The sequence below is a fragment of the Panthera uncia genome (genome assembly GCF_023721935.1).
Source record: "Panthera uncia isolate 11264 chromosome B2 unlocalized genomic scaffold, Puncia_PCG_1.0 HiC_scaffold_24, whole genome shotgun sequence".
NCBI classification, from domain to species: Eukaryota; Metazoa; Chordata; class Mammalia; order Carnivora; family Felidae; genus Panthera; species Panthera uncia.
This window is the reverse complement of record NW_026057580.1, coordinates 59,993,646-60,010,305: the sequence shown is the minus strand read 5'-3', so window position 1 is coordinate 60,010,305 and position 16,660 is coordinate 59,993,646. Positions and strand designations below refer to the sequence as shown.

Here is a 16,660-nt window from a genome sequence, read left to right as displayed (position 1 = left end):
CGTGAACACCGGCCCCGCGCAAGCAGTGGGCCCTGCCACTTGCCCACGGAACGGCGCGGCCGCCAGGTCGGCCTCCGGGCCACCCGCGCCCGCAGTCTGGGCGACTCCAGCCTTGTCGCCGGGAGCCCCAGCCCCCTGGCCCGACCTCTGCGGCCTCAGGCCGCAGCCCGCCGCTCTCGGACGCGCGGGTCACAGTGGGCCCCGCGCTCTGGGCTGAGTGCGCAACCACGCCACCCCTGGGAGAGCAGGGGGCGAGGGTCCCGCGCAACACGCGCGAGGCCCCTGGAGGCCGGGAGCAGCGGCGGCCGGGCTTGTCAGGAGCGCTGCAGCCACGCGGGGAGCTGAGAGGCGAGCCGGGAGCAGCCGCGCGCAGGGGGTGATGCGGGGCGTGCTCGCGTCACTCAGCCCGGCCGGCCAATGAGCGCGTCGCCCCGCGGCACGCCGAGCCAATCGGAGGCGAGGAAGTTTGTGAGTGGCATTAAGGGTGGGCGGGCGAGAGGGAGCCCGGGAGTGAAGTTGAAGCTAAACCCCGTGAGCTATAAAGAAGTTACAGGGGGGCGTTTTCGGCTTCCAATTAGGAATAATACTGGCTTCGTAGCAACTACCGAGGAGGAGGATTCTAAAACCACCTCACCCGTCCCAAAGACCTCATTCCCCTCCTTTTCTCACGCACCCCTCCCCCAATTCATGACCGAGAAAAGAAAAGGGAGCCGGGGCGCGCTCTGCTCCTCTCTGCCGGTGGGAAGCCGAGAGGCCGGCGGAGTTGGACGGTAGGCATGAGTACAATTAAGAGGTGGACGCCTCTGCACCCTTTGCAGTCAGCGGGGACTGAAGGTAGGTGAAGCGGAAGACACCTTGCGCCCGCCCAGAGGCACCCGCAGCTCTACGGCGGTGGGGGAGAGGCCGGGACGCCTCCCACCGCCCCCCTCTCCGTGCCTGCGAGGGGCTGTCGTGAATGTGCCACCTGTTAACCTGGCGCTGCCGTGCCGGGCGTGTTGCCGCCCCCACTGGGCAGGGAGAGCCCCGGGTCGCCTTGGGAGTCCCGAGGGACTTGATGTGTAAGCGCCACTTTTTGAGGAATCCTTGAGACTCGAGACCCAAGTTAGAAAGGTAGCCAAATTCCAGATCTGCCAAAGCGGGGGGACTGAAAGGCGGCCCCAGCGCTGTGGAGGAATTCTGATTTGCGGAAACCTGCTTTCCTGGGACGTGCGCCTTGCCTGGGCGCGGGCACGGGGACCAGCGACTGAGGGTCTTCTCAGGTCTTAAGAAATATGCATTTTGTTGTTTGGGTAACTTCCCAGGGGGGCTGGAGAATGTGGCTGGCTTGGATGAGAGGATGCGAGCATTATTCGCAGGAGGCTCAGTCTCGCTATTGATTCCTCCATTTCTTATAAAACAAACAAACAAACAAACACACCCAGCCTGGACAGGCGCCTACCCGGCCGTTTTTCGGAATTCAGGCGAGTGCATGAGTGATTGCGGAGCTGCAGATCTCTTACGCTCTGATGCTGTTGTCTTCACAGTGGCCTGAAAGAGTTGTCCGGCATTCCCGTTCTTCCCAAAGGGGCTGGGAGCCGCCTCAAATGCCGCGGGACTGAAGAGCAAACGTCGGGGATTATTATGTCGATTTTCCGGGGCCCGGGCTCCGTCGCGCGGAACAGAAGAAAAGCTTGGCTCCTCAGGGGTCCCGCCGGCATTTGATATCCAGAGACTCCTAGGATTGCCCCGATTGCGTGGATCAACAACTTTCCTACACTCTCGTCCCGTATTTTTAAAGAAAATTATTTTCTGTTCGCTGCGTTGGTCTTTTACTGCCATCAATACCCTGAAGCAAAGATTTCAGCCTCTTCATTCAAAGCATGCCTTATATTTTTGTCAAATATGATCTCTAATTGAAAGTTTATTTTTGCTTTTGGATGCATCTGTGGAGCTCATGTTGTAAGAAGAAAGGGGGAACGAGACACAATGAAAGAGAAGTCCAAAAATGCTGCCCGGACTAGGAGGGAGAAGGAAAACAGTGAATTTTATGAACTGGCAAAATTACTGCCTTTGCCCTCGGCTATCACCTCGCAGCTGGACAAAGCATCCATAATCAGACTCACGACCAGCTATCTCAAAATGAGAGTAGTGTTCCCAGAAGGTAAGTGACTTTGCCCAGATGAAATTTCAAAGGCAGAAGGAGTAGAGATTTGCCAGTGAGTGAGCCTACACCACTGAACAGAGAATTGCGGTCACACATGCATACATACTCTCTGCAAAGGGAAGTTTAGCATGGCTGCTTGACTGTGGACCTCTCTGAACTTAGAATTCCTGTTCCCTTTTTGTGGCTCTTTCTACTTCCCCATTAATACTTTCTCTCTAGTCCATCGGATATGTTTGGTTGGGAAGCAGCCCAACAGTGCTTTTGTCAACACTTCAGATACTGAGCTCGATTGAAAGTACAACTAATCCAAACATGACTTTCTTTTTTTATTCCTCTTGTTAGAATTGTATCTAGCAGAAAGCAGGAACATTGCCAAATTCTTGTATTTTTGCTACATATAGATAGACCCACGTACATGGAGCTAAGCCAGACAATAATTTCTCTATATGTTTACAATTATGCATTTGAGCACCAGGCATATTTGTGAACAACTATGTCCTGAATTTACCCAGTCTCTTGATTGCTTATAGCAAATTTAGTCTGGGTTTTGAGATATTTGCAGATTCTGAAACTAACTCTGGGGCTTGGTGATTTCCAACTCTGAGCTTGATATTATCTCTGAGATAATAGGCTAGGACCCAAACACATAAGGTTGAATTAAGAAGACTAGCCCACTTAGAAAATATCTTCTAGGTGGAAGCTTGGCAAAACTGATCCTGGGAAAACTGTATTATAAGGCCCAGAAGGAAGAACAGCTGAGCTGGTCATGATTTAAAACAAGTATTTAGATTATAAAGATTCACTGTGTGAGGACAGAGTAGCCTCCAAAGAACACTGTCCATTTATACTCACTAGGAAAAGGACACTTCCCTCTTCCATTTCCCCATCCTTTCCTTTACCCACATTCAAATAATATGAACAAATTTAAACAAAAATTTAGATGTGTCTTTGTCAGAGGAGAGAGATTGGGAAATACAAAGGAGAGAATCCTAAACAAACAAAAAATTCCAAGAGAAAGAACCCTGTTTATTTACAAATCGGAATGTCTTATTTGACCCACAGAGGTTTATGTTATTGTTGATTTGGGGTCCTTGGGGTTTGTTGTTTTCTTTTAAGGAAATAGGGGGAAGGAAATAGTCATTATTGGGCTTGGAGTTTCACTTTGTTTGATTTTGACTAGAAGTTATTATCTGAATCAAAATCTTGCAAATCATGCTGACAAATTAGTCAGGAGCAGTAAAGGAAAACTTTCGAATCAGTTCAGTTTTACCCCAAAACTACAAATAGTGTTATAGTTGTTGAACAATCTCAGTTGACCGTGGAAACCACAGGAGGAGAGGAATCAAAACCTAAAGTTCCTAAAAAGTTAAAGAAAAAGAAAGGAGGGGGAATTTATATACTAAAAACCATATTTCCCATTCAAACTGTGCTGAGAATTGCTAGTGGGAAAACTACTATTATGCCACACTGCCTTCTGTTTAAAAAAAAAAAAAAAGAGAGATCTCGTTGTCTTTTATACTGTCAGCGCCTACTTTATAAAAATAAAGCTATTGCGAACTCGGCTGGCCGCGCTGTTCCTAACAGGATTATTAGCAGTGATTTGTCAGCCCCTGCGGTCTCAGTGGGCTCCCTTTCTGCGTGATTTCTAACGGGTCTCGTCAATTATCGGTGCCGAAGTCGCTCGCTGTTTGATCAGAAGAAGCATATGGTGTTGCTTGTGGGGCTGCGAGTAATCGCGGGAGGAGAAGAATAGCGGGTCGGCGTTCAGGGCGGGCGCCGGGAGAGGGATAGGAGCGCCCGGGGAGTCGCCGGGCCAGGGGCGCCCGTCTTTGTCGTGCAGACCCGGGCAGGCGCGGCCGCAGGGTATTGGGCTGGTTTTGGTTGTTTTGATTTTGTTTTCTAAGAGAGCAAGCTTTCTTGTTTACTTGAGTGCGAACTCCACAAATTATAAATCGCGTGATAAATAAGAGGAACAGAAAGTAAACTCAGCCAACTTCTCATTTGTAAAGAGAGCACTGGCGAAGACTCCCCCTGGAGTCCCCTTGGTGGCTGGGCTGATCCCCTGTGGCTACTTTAACCGCGACTGTGCTTTCTGCAGCCCCCGTTCACCTTCCTCCGGAGCCCCAGGCCCCTCCCTCTTCTCCCTTCCTCAGAGGCTAGTGTGAGTTTATGGGGAGGAGGGGATGGACGATGTGTGAACTCTGGCCACATCATTTATTTCTCCAGCTACTGTTGAGCTCATAACTCACCGGCAGCCTCCACCCGGTGAGTTAGACAGGGTCATCCGAACAGCTGGCTCCTAGAGATGAGGTTTTAGTGAGGATAGATTAGCTTAAAAAATCCAAAACCCAGACACAGCCCTTTAAAATATAAAACAACAACAACAACAACACACACACACACACACACACACACACACACAACCCAACATCTTTCAAAGGAGTGATATAATCACAAATGGCAAAACCAGGCACAACCTGCAGAGGGTGCCAAATTTGGGTTCAGCTGTGGACTGAAGGAGGAGAGTAGACAAGATTGGGTCCATGGCAGTGGGGGGAAAGTGAACATTTTATGTAAAGGTTATCTTTTTAGTGATGAGAAATGGAAAGAATTTGTTTGCAGATGTAGTCCATTGTTACACCTATCTAGATGCCATTCCAGCACATAGTAGGTCTTAAATTTTGTCCTAAGGATGGAGTAAAGACAGCTCTTTCATCATGGTAAGTTTTCTGTCACATGTAACATGGATTTTTGCAATGTATATAATCTAAAATAATTATAAATCTGGTGACATCTTAGTTATAGGCACAACATTGACTATAAAACCCCACTGTTTCAGCTCAGATTACATTTCATCTACAATACCCTTTAATATCAAGAGGCTTAATCAACAAAGAGAAATCTTTCCATACTTATATTTGAAAAAATTTACAAAATATTCTTAAAATATAGCTAATTCTCCATCACTACATATAGTTTACCCCCCGGGTTCTGGTAGATTCTTTGGGCAAACTTCAGTTTTTACTTATCTGAGTAGATAAAATTGAGCTGTTGAAAGAAAGATGAAAGGGGGGGGGAAACAGAGGAATGGAATATGGGTACCTGAAATAATTAAAAATAAAGCATTAGATTGGAGACGTCATACTAAAAAAAAAAAGGAAGATTACTGTGAAATCGTTAAAACTGTGTATCTTCCATTGGCAACATATCCTATTCTAAAATAGCCTTGCAAAGAAAAAACTTGAGGCATCTAGAAATGTGTAAGTCTTTGGTGTTACCAAAGCCAGACAGGCAGGATTAAAAAAAAAAAAAGATAGTGTGACTTCATGTGCAGTATTGGACAAACTCAACTACAAAGTAATATATATTTGCTATCCAGATAGAATACAGTTTTGGCTAAGGGTGTAGTGGCTTGCTGAATAACCTTTGAAAGGATCAGACATGTTTTCAAGTCTATAACCATTCAGAATCTTGGTAACATCACACTGCCATATCATTGTCAAGATGTCTTGGGAAAATAAAAATAATCACAGAATTGAAATTAGTAACTGTGCAAGAAAGAGTCTCTACAAAGGCTGGAAGGACAAGGATGATTAAACAAACCTCCACAGACCCTTTCTATAATATTCACCTCAAGACTGAAATCCTTAATCGCCTTATATTTTTTCGAGGCCGGGAACTGAAAGAGAAAAAGAGGCCCCATTTCCCACGTGGATGGGTGATTTAAGGCTGTTTTTCTTGCTGCTCGGGGAAATGATTGAGCATTAGGTTTCCATGTTTATTTTCCTACAGAAGTTTTTCTCATTTAAAAGCCTTTAAGCCCAGTTTACCCTCCACGCTGGTTTTCTCTGTTTAATTCCAGTTTTGATGTTGACTTAAAATGTAGAGTGCAGAACTAAACTCTGCACAGAGCATTTGCAAGGCAGATTTATGTGCTAGAAATTGTAGATCAGATCAATGAAAAAACACTTTTTTTTTTCTTTAAAGGGAACGATCACTAATAAAAACAATACAGCAAAACAATCCCGTAAGCTATAGCAGGATGCTTTTAAGCAGGGTACAATCACATACTTTAAGTTAAAATCGGGTTAAATTTCCAGAGGACAAACGTATTTTCTAGAAGAGTTATTTTTCAATCCTGGGGAAATCCTGGCACCTTGGAGCTTTTGCTGACACAAAAGTGGACACAATTCGAACCCATGGATGATTGCCGCACCTCTCTATATCGGCACAGATATTTCTCAAGAGAATGAGGTTTAGACCCAACTAACACCTTATGCTTTTACCTCTCTACCCATTGCCAGTCTCGGATTTATGGAGTTTTAAATTTTGCGTGGGGGAAGGGAACCCTCAAGGATTTAGCAATGGGCCTGCTAATTAGAAAGTACTAAAACAGTGTTAGAGAAGTGCGGGACAAACTTTCTTCGGGTAGTCCCATCCTGGAGGCGGGGCCTGCGCGGAGTCGCTCTACCTCGGTGGTGCGCGCGGGAGCAGAGACCGAAACCTTACAGAAGACCGCCGCGCTTCTGGTACGCACCAAAGCATGCAGCGGGGAGAAGCACGTTATCATGCTGCCCGCAGGCCAAGCCCGCGCGGTGCGGCTCATTCTGTCCCAGCCGCGGTGGCTTTAGCTGAGGGTGCGCCAGTTCGAGGTCTCCGCATGGTCCAGACCAGGTCTCTGCTCTCCCAAGGTTCGAGGACGTCTCAGCGAGCCTACCCCAAGCAGAAGCTGGGCCGGTGCGGGCGTGTGCCCTCCGTCATTAGTGCTACCTGGGCCACTGCTCCAAGGACCGGCCGTTGTTTAAACCTGAAGCCGAGATCCTGCCCGAGCCCGCAGCCAAATAGAACGCAGGCGGCAGATCCCTGCGCAGCGGCGTATTCGCGTCCGTCCACCTGCGCCTGCCTTTGGGCTCTGGCATTGCCCCTCCCGGCCACTTTTGAAGACCTGGATCCCTGGGGCGACACCGCTTGACGTTTTTCAGCGTCATGCAAGGCACTGCTGTCAAACCCGCGTCCATTTTCGTCCCACGGTTTAGTTGGGACCAGGCTGGAACACACCTGTCCCTCGTTACTGCTGTTCCTGTTCTTTTCGCTGCAGGCCAGACGCCGACAGCTTGGCTGGCCTGCTCGCTCCCGACCTGGAAGCCTAGCTCCAGCGCCAAAGCACAGCGAGGGTGCAGAGTCAGTGTTGTGACCATCATTCTCCACCCCAGATTTAGTACTAACATTAGTGGATTTCCCGGGTGCGGCCAGGGGCACACAGGGTTGAGAAGAGCCCACACTGCCACTGTGGAGTGCAGACACACGGGAGTGCAGGGGTCTGGGCTGCTGCGCGGGACAAAGCTAGGTCCCGCGCAGCTATCGACACCATCACGAGGGCCGCCGCACCCGCTAGGTGGCTGGAGAGGGCCTTGAGCGGGGAGGGCCACAGCGCCCACAGTCGACGCGAGAAGCAGCCTCCTACTCAGGGACCGGTCCAGGCGCGCTGTCTAGTCTAAGGGCGACCAATCTCCGTCCCTCTCTTCCTCAGAGCCTCTGAGGCCGCCAGGCCCCTAACACGAAGGCTGTTAGGTTGCTGGACAGGTGCGGTTGCTGGACAGGGGGAGGTTTGGACAACATGCCCTCAGCGAGGACCCGCTGGCCTTGCGGAAAACCCAAGCGACTGAACAAGTCCCTCTGGGACCCGAAGAGGGCTTTTCCCACCTCAGTCACCAAGTTGTGGTCAGATCCCCGGACTGCTCTTCCAGCCCCATTCCCACCCACCCTCATATTGCCTAAAAGGTATATTGCAATCTGTCAGTCGGACGAACCTTTCTGGGGACTACTACAAGGGGGACACATTTCTATTGAGATAGAGTGTTTATTTATTAAAGGGGGGGGGGGGAAGAACAGTGGAACAACCCCTTCTCTTTCTCCTCTTCCTGTCTGACTGAAAGAGGCGATGATGCCAGGTCTGTAATCTATATTTTGTCAAGGGTATGAAACTCATTCCGAAGGAAATGCTCGATCAATTTATTTTTGCTGCTTGTAATAACACAGCTGGATGATGCTTTGAGCTCACGCTAGACTGGGGCTCATCATTCATTCGCCAAGAACGGGCCTAAATTGTGCCTGTGGGATTAGGTCAATTTTAGTGGATCTACTTCGCCTCATTTGGTTACTAATTGGTTTCTTGTTTTATAAATCGAAATCTCATTTTCAGGAAATTACAAAACCCGTGCAGTCAGTCCATTGAGGTAATCCTTGGGTCAGGGGGTATTTAAATGGAAATGGCTCAACCGCGCACTGAGGGTAAGAGTGAAACTTCGCCCGGGTTTTCACATGAAATGTGAGCTAGCCCTTTAGATCCATAATAGATACATCCCTTCTAATACTACTTATGTAAATATGATAAACCAGACTTTAAGGGAAGGGGGGGGCGGGGAGAAGCAAAATTTATCTGCTAAGGTTAATGTGGCATATCTTGGAAATCTTCCAAAATAGATTATGTTTTCCTTTGTCTTCGGCCACTTTAGCTGGGGAAAATCCTTTTGTCTAAAACCCGATTTAGTTATCGCCTCCCTCACAGAGCTCCTTTTCTCCTTTGCAAAACCCCGTTCCCTCGGCCTCACCGAATTACAAGAGAATCTTTAGATCTTGTTCCCACTGTAATCCTGCCGCAAAGGGAGCTGGTTTCCTCCTCATTTTAAACAGACAATCAAAGGATTTGTGAATTTTCTGCGGTAGGTCAAGTGCAGAAACGAAATCTCAGCTTACCCCCCTCGCCAACTGAAATTGGGCGCGGGAGCGCGTCACCGCAGGCCAGAGGTGACGGTTCCGGGGAGAGGGGTCTCTGGCCCACTCCAGGATTTTCGGGAGGCGGAACCCTTGACCGGGGCTACAGAAGGTGTCCTGGACAGGCTGAAGGGCGAGCTCAGCCCTAGGATTAGGTCAGGAAAGCCTGGCAGGTAGACGAAGGCAGCCAGTGCCTTATAAAACATTAACCCAGACGAAACCGTGTGACGGAGATTTCAACCGAGAACGTAGAGAAGGCAATGCTCCGTGAAAGCAAAAGGTTCCTTAAAAGGTGTGGGGGTGGGGGCAGGAGAGGGCGAGGGCGGCCCTTAGTAACCTGCGCCAGGCCGGCTGTTTATTAACCTGCTGGGAAGTCTTATTTTTCCCCGGTAGGCGCATACTAATGAGGCCGCAACCTGAGACAACAAACAGCCGAGGCTGGCGCTGGGGGTTCGGAACCAGTACTTAACCCCGAGCCCAGCTCGGGGACTTTCAGATGATTCGGGTCGGAAGGCCGTTCCCGGGCTGTTTCCAGCCGATTTGGGAGGACTTCATAATTTTAGAATAAGGGCATTTGTTGGCCCCAAGCGCAGGCTTCGCACCCTTCCGGAAGACAAGATTCCAGACGCAAGGAGGCCTCGGCCAGCTCCCAGCGGGCGGGAGCGCCCCGGCCCTCCGCCCCCGCAAAGCTTGGCCCTTTCAGGCCTCGGCCGGGCCGGGTGTCCACCGGCCAGCGCCACCCGCGTCCCTAGCTCTCCCAGCAGGATCCTGTCCCCCTTCCCCGGTTTGGCTCTCCCCAACCAAACCAATCTCCCCACCCCCGCCACTTCTGGGTGGGTATGTGTGAGCTGCAATGAAAAAATGACCGACCGCGCGGTGCCCGAAACCCGGAAGGAGGATAGCTTGGCCGAGACCCGAGGAGCGAAGGGAAGGTGACAAGGCGAAGGGGTGTGTACAGGTGGCTGTGTCGGAGGCCCTCCCGAACAATCCAGAAGGACCAAAGCGATTAGGGCAGTGGAGTCACTCCAGGGAGGGAGGCTAGGGCGGGCTAAAAGAGGCAGGGGGGATTGACTAGAGGCGAGGGAGGGAGAGGAGTGCAGCCGCGGGCGGGGAGCATCAGTGTTTGCAGAGCGGTGGGGAAATCGTTAGATTTATTTAGATGTGCAAACATCCAGAAAGACCCGATTCGAGCTTAAGGGGCGCTCATGGTTACTCGTTACCAGGGTTTTGATCGCTTGCTTTGGAAGCAGCTCCTGGCCAACACATTTTAAGAGTCCAACTCCATGTTTTATTCTGAAAGGTCCGCCCTCACCCCCATATTACAATGCGAGCGTGTTTGTCATTGTGTACTTCATAGTGATTCGTACTTTAAAGTAGTAAATCAGTAAATCACACCCCCTTTGTCATGTTAAACCTTGTTTAATGGTGCAAAAGAGTTTACCTAGTTAAATTAATTTCAGCAGCAACACTGTTAAAAAATATTACCTGTAAGTAGTTATGGGTAGTACAACCTCTTCCTCAAGTTTCTTCTGCCTTTTTTTTTTTTTTTTTTTTTTTTGTTTCTGCAAACATGTAGTATAGCAGACTCCCTTTTAGGTTTTCTTTTTTTTTTTTTTTATCAGCTACGGGTATCCAGAGAATATTATTTAAAAAGGTTTTTTTTTTTTTCCAGAGAATTTTCTTTTTTAGGCATCACTAGGAGAAATTTCTGGCAAAGCCTGGAAAGATCTTAACGTGGTAACATCGAGGAGAGGAAGGGGCTGTCTTTGTTAATAGATGATACTTTTGTTAATAGAAGATACGTGGAGAGTAGAGAAACTGAACGGTTCTCTATATCCAAAAGGAAACGAAAATATTGCTAAGATGGTGTTCGCACCTGAAAGTAAACTTCAAAAAAAAAATCCTACACTGTTTTGTTTTTGTTTCGTTTTGTTTTGTTTTGAGGGGCGAGGTTAGGTAGGATGTGTAAGACTAGGGGTAGTGGGGAGGAAGCAGGGGAATAAGCACTGCTCAGGGATGTTGGTGCTGGAAGCCATCCACAAGCAAACGGATTTCTCCGAAGGGGATTAAAGGCAGAGGCCTAGGGGAGGTAACTGGCTGGAGAGCCCCGCAGCCAAAGAGAAAGAAAGCCCAAGGACCAGCTGGACTCAGTTCACAGCCTCAGGTATTCGCCGCGGCATTCGCTGGAGGCGTGGACATCCTCGGCCTCGTGATAAGGCAGATAATGAAGCTTTGGGGGAGAAATAGTCCCTCCCCCCTCTAAGCACAGTGGTGAACTTTCGCAAGAGTTACCGTTCGGGTGCATTCGGCCCTTGCAAGGCACACACAGGCGGTCCTCAAACCCCGCCACTTGAGGTACCGCCAAGAGGGGTGCTCAGCCAGGGCTCTGCCCTCCCTGAGAAGCTCTCACCCGCCCCCCGAGAGGGAGTCTGACCTCTACGCAGTCCTTTTAAAAGCAGAGAGGGAGGGGCCGAAATTCACAGGCTCGCATCCTAGGCAGTAGTGGTGCCCGGAACTCCGACGGTATCCAGTGGTGCGCGCGAACTTGCGTGCGTGCCATAACCGGGGCACTAGTCTCAAACTGCTAGCCAGGTCGGAGTCCCATCGCTAAAGGGTGTCTCTGTGTCTCCACAGGGCTCGGCGAGGCGTGGGGCCACTCGAGTCGCACCAGCCCCCTGGACAACGTAGGCAGAGAACTGGGCTCCCATCTGCTCCAGGTACCCGCGCGGCGGCACATAAGCTTCGAGGGCTCAGGTGCCTGGCCCCGCGCTGGGCTTCTTGTTTCTTAGGAAAATAGGATCAGGCCCAGACGTAGCCTTCTCGCAGCCCCTACAGCCCCTTGAAAATTAAAACGCTGAGCTCTTAACCTCGTTGGGTGCAGATGGCGCCTCTCGAGGCGGAGAGGGAGGCAAGGTGAATTGGCACGTTGGCTTTAGAGGGGAGTCCGGCAAGGCCCCAAATCAGGACGGCCGTCTCGAGGGAGGGGGCGCCATTTGACACCATTCAGTTGAGAGAACCGAAGCGCGCCGGGCCCGGCTGCAAAACAGCCAGAAATGAAGGATTTACACAGGAATAACGGGAATCTAGTAGAAATGCCCATCAGTGCTTTAAGCGCACACATTCCAGAGCCAGCTGCGTGTGCAGCTCTTTTCATCTTCTCCCTGTAGTTCGCGGGCTCTCCCCTGTCTCTCTATGAGCTCTCACCCCAGGCCAGCCCAGCCCAGCGCGTGTACAGACCCTCGCGTACACACATAACACCTCCCCAGGTAATGAGTTTACCCAGTGCGGAGGCACCCATTACCGCGTTGTTTGCAGTACGCACCGTTTTAAATTGCCCGTTGCCCGCTTAAGTCGCATAGCAAATATTTAAAATAGCACAACTCCCGGTGGCATTTTTAGGCTTGACACTTGTCTCCCACCCTCCACCCCCTTATTATTATCCTTGTCCGACACCCCCACCCCCCACCCCAAGATCCCCTTGTGGCAGCCTCAAACCTAAGCAGCATGGCGGGGGAATCTGAGCTAATTCTTCCTCCTGGGCCAGACGGGACCAGCATCCTATGGCAGAAGTGCTGTGGCCTTCCCTGTCCCATGGCTACCTTGTCCCTCCCTCAGTGCCTGAAGCCAAAGAGATTTTAGTGTCACAGAGCAAAGAAAGGCCTGTGTAAGCATTCCCTCATAGGCCTGGTCTTCATACATCTGAATTCAAATAGAAAGGCATCATCACTCTCCTTTCTCAGGGACACTTTTCATCAGTTGTCTCTCAGCAATGCTCTCCCTGCCCCCAATCTTTCCATACTCCCAGCTGACTTTCCTCATCCATATAAACAAGAGAACAAAACCCAAACAATCTTTCTCTCCTTCTAGCTCTTGCCCAGTCTTCTTCCTCTTCTTCATCCCAAACTTCTGGAAGAATTTCATTACCCTCTCAATTTCCATCATTCACCCTGCTGCCCTCACTTCCACACCACTGCTGTCTGGCATCTCTCCTAACTGTTGTGCTCTGCACAGGCTCCACCACATTTTGATATCCAGCATAAGATGTGCATCTCTTATTCTACCTGACTTTGTTCATTGCACAAATATAGTAGGGCCAACTGTGTGCCAGACAGAAAGCCTTGCCCCCATGGAGTTCACATTCTAAGGAGAGCAGCCTTGCAAACCCACATAGGTACATTACATAGTATAACAGGTGGTGTAGGTGCTATGGAGACAAATAAGAAGGGGGAGGGTGGGGACTGTGTTTGAGTAGTGCCACTTAAAATGGGGACATTGCAGAGGACTTCACTGAGAAGGTGACATTTGGGTAAATACCTGACAGGGGTGGCACTATTTACTTGACATTCACCCTCTCTCCTTCAGTTTCTAAAGTAGCACAACTTCCTGGATTCTTCTCCTTCTCTACTTGCTCCTCTGTTTTGCCTACTGCTGTCTGGCTGTAAATGTTGGTATTCCTCCAAGGTTCCACCTCTGTTTCTCCTCTCACAGCTTCAGGGCCTCATGGGTGATCTGGGCCAACACCACAACCTCAACTGCTTTCCTATATTTGCATGACTCCAGCTGGTTTCTCCAGTCTACACACCCTTCTGAAGCTTCAGACTTATTTCCTACTGCCAACTGGAAATCTGCATATACCTGAAGTTTAGCATCTCCAAGACAAGAATTAATTACCTCCCTCCTCCAGACTTCCACTCCTACAAAAACTCACAACGCTTCCGTAAATTTTCAGTCTTGGCTAATGCTCTTACCCTCTACTCAATGACCTTGAAGTCACTCGAGTTCAGCTTCTCTCTCTGCCACCATAAACTCCACAGCTAGAACCATCTTTGACTTAAACTCTCCCTCTTCCCCATCACCCTGTGACCACCCAAGTTTAGGCTCAACCATCTCTGATCTCTTCATCCCACTTTTTCCTCCTGTAGGTCATTGTTCACATTCTACCACTGAAAAACAAAACAAAACAAAACAAAAAACAACACACACACACAGACACACACACATTTAAACATGATATTTCTTTGCTTAGAAACTGCTGGAACCCTGATGCCTATAGGAGCATCTCCGAATTCTTCTGATTGACATCTCAAACTCTCCAAAAACCCAGCATCAGTGTACTTTCTCAGCCTATCTTTGGCACACCAAATTCGTTGAGCCTGAGTACACCAGATGTACCCTACCCCCCACCAGTCCCTGCCTTTGCCACGGCATTCCTTCTGCCTAGGATTCCTTTCCTCCCATCTCCAGTTCAAGCTTCCTCTTCAATGTTCTGCTCAAACTGGTCCTCTGAGGCCTCTCTGATTCTCCCCCAGGCCTCTGGGCCCCCGCAGCACTGTCCACTCAGCTCTGCGGTCATTATATCTGTCTTTAGCCAGTCTCTGCTGCTGGACTTCCAGCAGCTTGAGAGCAGGATCTGACTCATCCTTATGTCTCCACTGCCTGGACTGAAGCCTCATTCATAGAGATAAAGGGACAGTGAAAGTCTAAGATTTTCTTTCATTGAAAGCCTGTCAGTTTGATGCATCAGTGAAACACACACATCTACACACTATGGAACTACTCTGTGGACTTGCTACCTGGAAAATTTTCATTTCCTAACCCTGCCTCTCCCAGATTCTTTCTGGAGCTACTGGCCAGCTGCCTTCTGTCTACAAACTTTTCAGACTACCAACACTTCCATATGGCTCAGTGCCCCTTTCCTAAACCCTGCAGGTACTCTTTCCATTATAGGATGCCACCACTATGGAGTCCTCCAAGACTGACTCAGGAAACTATTCTTTTTTTCAGTGACCATCACCCCAAGAACTTAACCTACCTCTTATAATGGGCTGTGATCCTCTGCCCCCTATATTTGTGCATGTATGCTACAGATATATGTCTGTATTGTCCATTTCAGTGGGTCATGAGTCTTGGAGGGCAGTACCCTTGCCCACCACTTTCTCTGGGTGTCTCCCAGTGTGCTGCATGTCCCAGATGCTTACATATTTGGAATGAACAAAAGAGGGGCTCTTGTGGCATATTTTCTATGCCCTATTTCCTGTCTGCTTCTCTCTACTCCATGTCTCTGTTCTTCTGGCTGAACATCTCTGACTTCTGCCCCCTACCCCAGTTTCTCCCCACAGAGGGCTCTCCATTCAACTCTGTTTCTATCTCCCCAGACCCTGGATGGCTTCATCTTTGTGGTGGCCCCAGATGGGAAGATCATGTACATCTCAGAGACAGCCTCAGTCCACCTGGGTCTTTCTCAGGTAGGTGAGTGGTCCACACCTCCAGCCTTCAATGCTTACAGCCAGAGCTGGAGGCCAGAGGTAAGGGGGTGGTGTTTCCCCAAAGCTTTTGTATGTGCATTTCTGGGACTGGAAATATCTCAGCTGGCAGGTCTGCTTCTCTCTTTTCCTCTACTTCCTTATCCTTTGGCTTCCACCCTGAGCCCAAACAATGCTATCTTTTGGAGTCTATCATAAGTCAAACACCATGGATGGTAGTTACATACCAATGCCTGATGTTTTCACCAGAACATTGCCGGGAAACTACGACTGTTCCTACTACCATTATAATTACTATTATATTATTATTTCCTCTCATAGATGAGGAAACCTAGCTTAGACTGCAGTAAGTAGCCAGCAGCAGAACTGGAATTAATACTCAGGGCTGACTCTAAAGTTCTGGCTCCTGTCCTCACAGGCCTGTAGACACCCTGGTCCAATCTTCCAGCCCCACAAGGGTTGGAGAAGGTGATACCCCCCTCTTTACAGGTAGAGCTGACTGGGAACAGCATTTATGAATACATCCACCCAGCCGACCACGACGAGATGACCGCGGTGCTTACAGCTCATCAGCCCTACCACTCTCACTTCGTCCAGGGTAAGGCAGTTGCTCGCCTGCACTACTTGGGTCCCTCCCTGCCACCGCCATTTGCTTCTGGCTTTTCCCCAATTAGCCAAGGTGGGACCTGTAGTCACACCAGCCGTCTCACATCCTTCGCCTCCCTCCTCCCCTCTCTCCCAGAATACGAGATCGAGCGCTCCTTCTTCCTCAGAATGAAGTGCGTCTTGGCCAAGAGGAACGCGGGCCTCACCTGCGGTGGCTACAAGGTGTGTGGCTGAGAGGGATGATCCTAGCAGCGTGTGGGGGAAAGTAGCAGAACCAGAGGAACTCGAGGGCGTGGGAGGGACATTTCTGAGTCCCTGACTGCCCCGAGGGCGTCCTCCGCAGGCATCAAGGCTCTGTCTGCCTGGGAGCACCTCAAGGGTTGTTGAACTTCCTGAACACTTGGGGACTACTAAGTTTTAAGACTTGGTTTCACTGTCTGGGATACTGCTGGGCTGCAGGGACTCTTAATCTGGGGCTCATAATGGACCTTAGGGCTGTGTAAAATGTCTGAAATGGTCGGTAATTTTGGCGGATTCTTAGAGTTTACTCACAGCATCAGATTCCATCTTGGGGTGGGGGGCATCAGGGTTGGAAGAGGGGTTAAGAACCAGAGCTTTAGCTCCAATTCAGGTTCCAGGGCCCCATGGGCAATTTTGATGAGTTAATGATGGCAAGGCCCATGCCTCTGTATTTTTACAAGCTCCCAGGTGAGTTCAGTGTGGCAGGATAGACATTCCTTGAGACACTTTGGAACACCAATAACTTTGGACAACTCAGTGCAGGGGCGTGGCCCGCATGGCGGTTTGTGGCTCAAGGGAGTCACAAAATGTTTCAATCCCTTACCCACCTTTTTGGGATGTTTCCTGGCGGTGG

At 49.6% G+C, this 16,660-nt stretch overlaps 1 protein-coding gene across 1 annotated transcript in view; it reads left to right on the top strand.

Annotated features, from left to right (window-relative positions):
• Nucleotides 1-1,748: 1,748 nt before the first annotated feature.
• The window catches only part of SIM1 (SIM bHLH transcription factor 1), a 64,623-nt gene continuing 49,711 nt past the window's right edge, over nt 1,749-16,660 (top strand). The window contains exons 1-5 of the mRNA XM_049654057.1: nt 1,749-2,140; nt 11,552-11,634; nt 15,073-15,162; nt 15,670-15,778; nt 15,923-16,008. Coding sequence (XP_049510014.1) covers nt 1,966-2,140; nt 11,552-11,634; nt 15,073-15,162; nt 15,670-15,778; nt 15,923-16,008 — 543 coding nt within the window. The 5' untranslated portion in view covers nt 1,749-1,965. The remainder of the gene's footprint in view (nt 2,141-11,551; nt 11,635-15,072; nt 15,163-15,669; nt 15,779-15,922; nt 16,009-16,660) is intronic.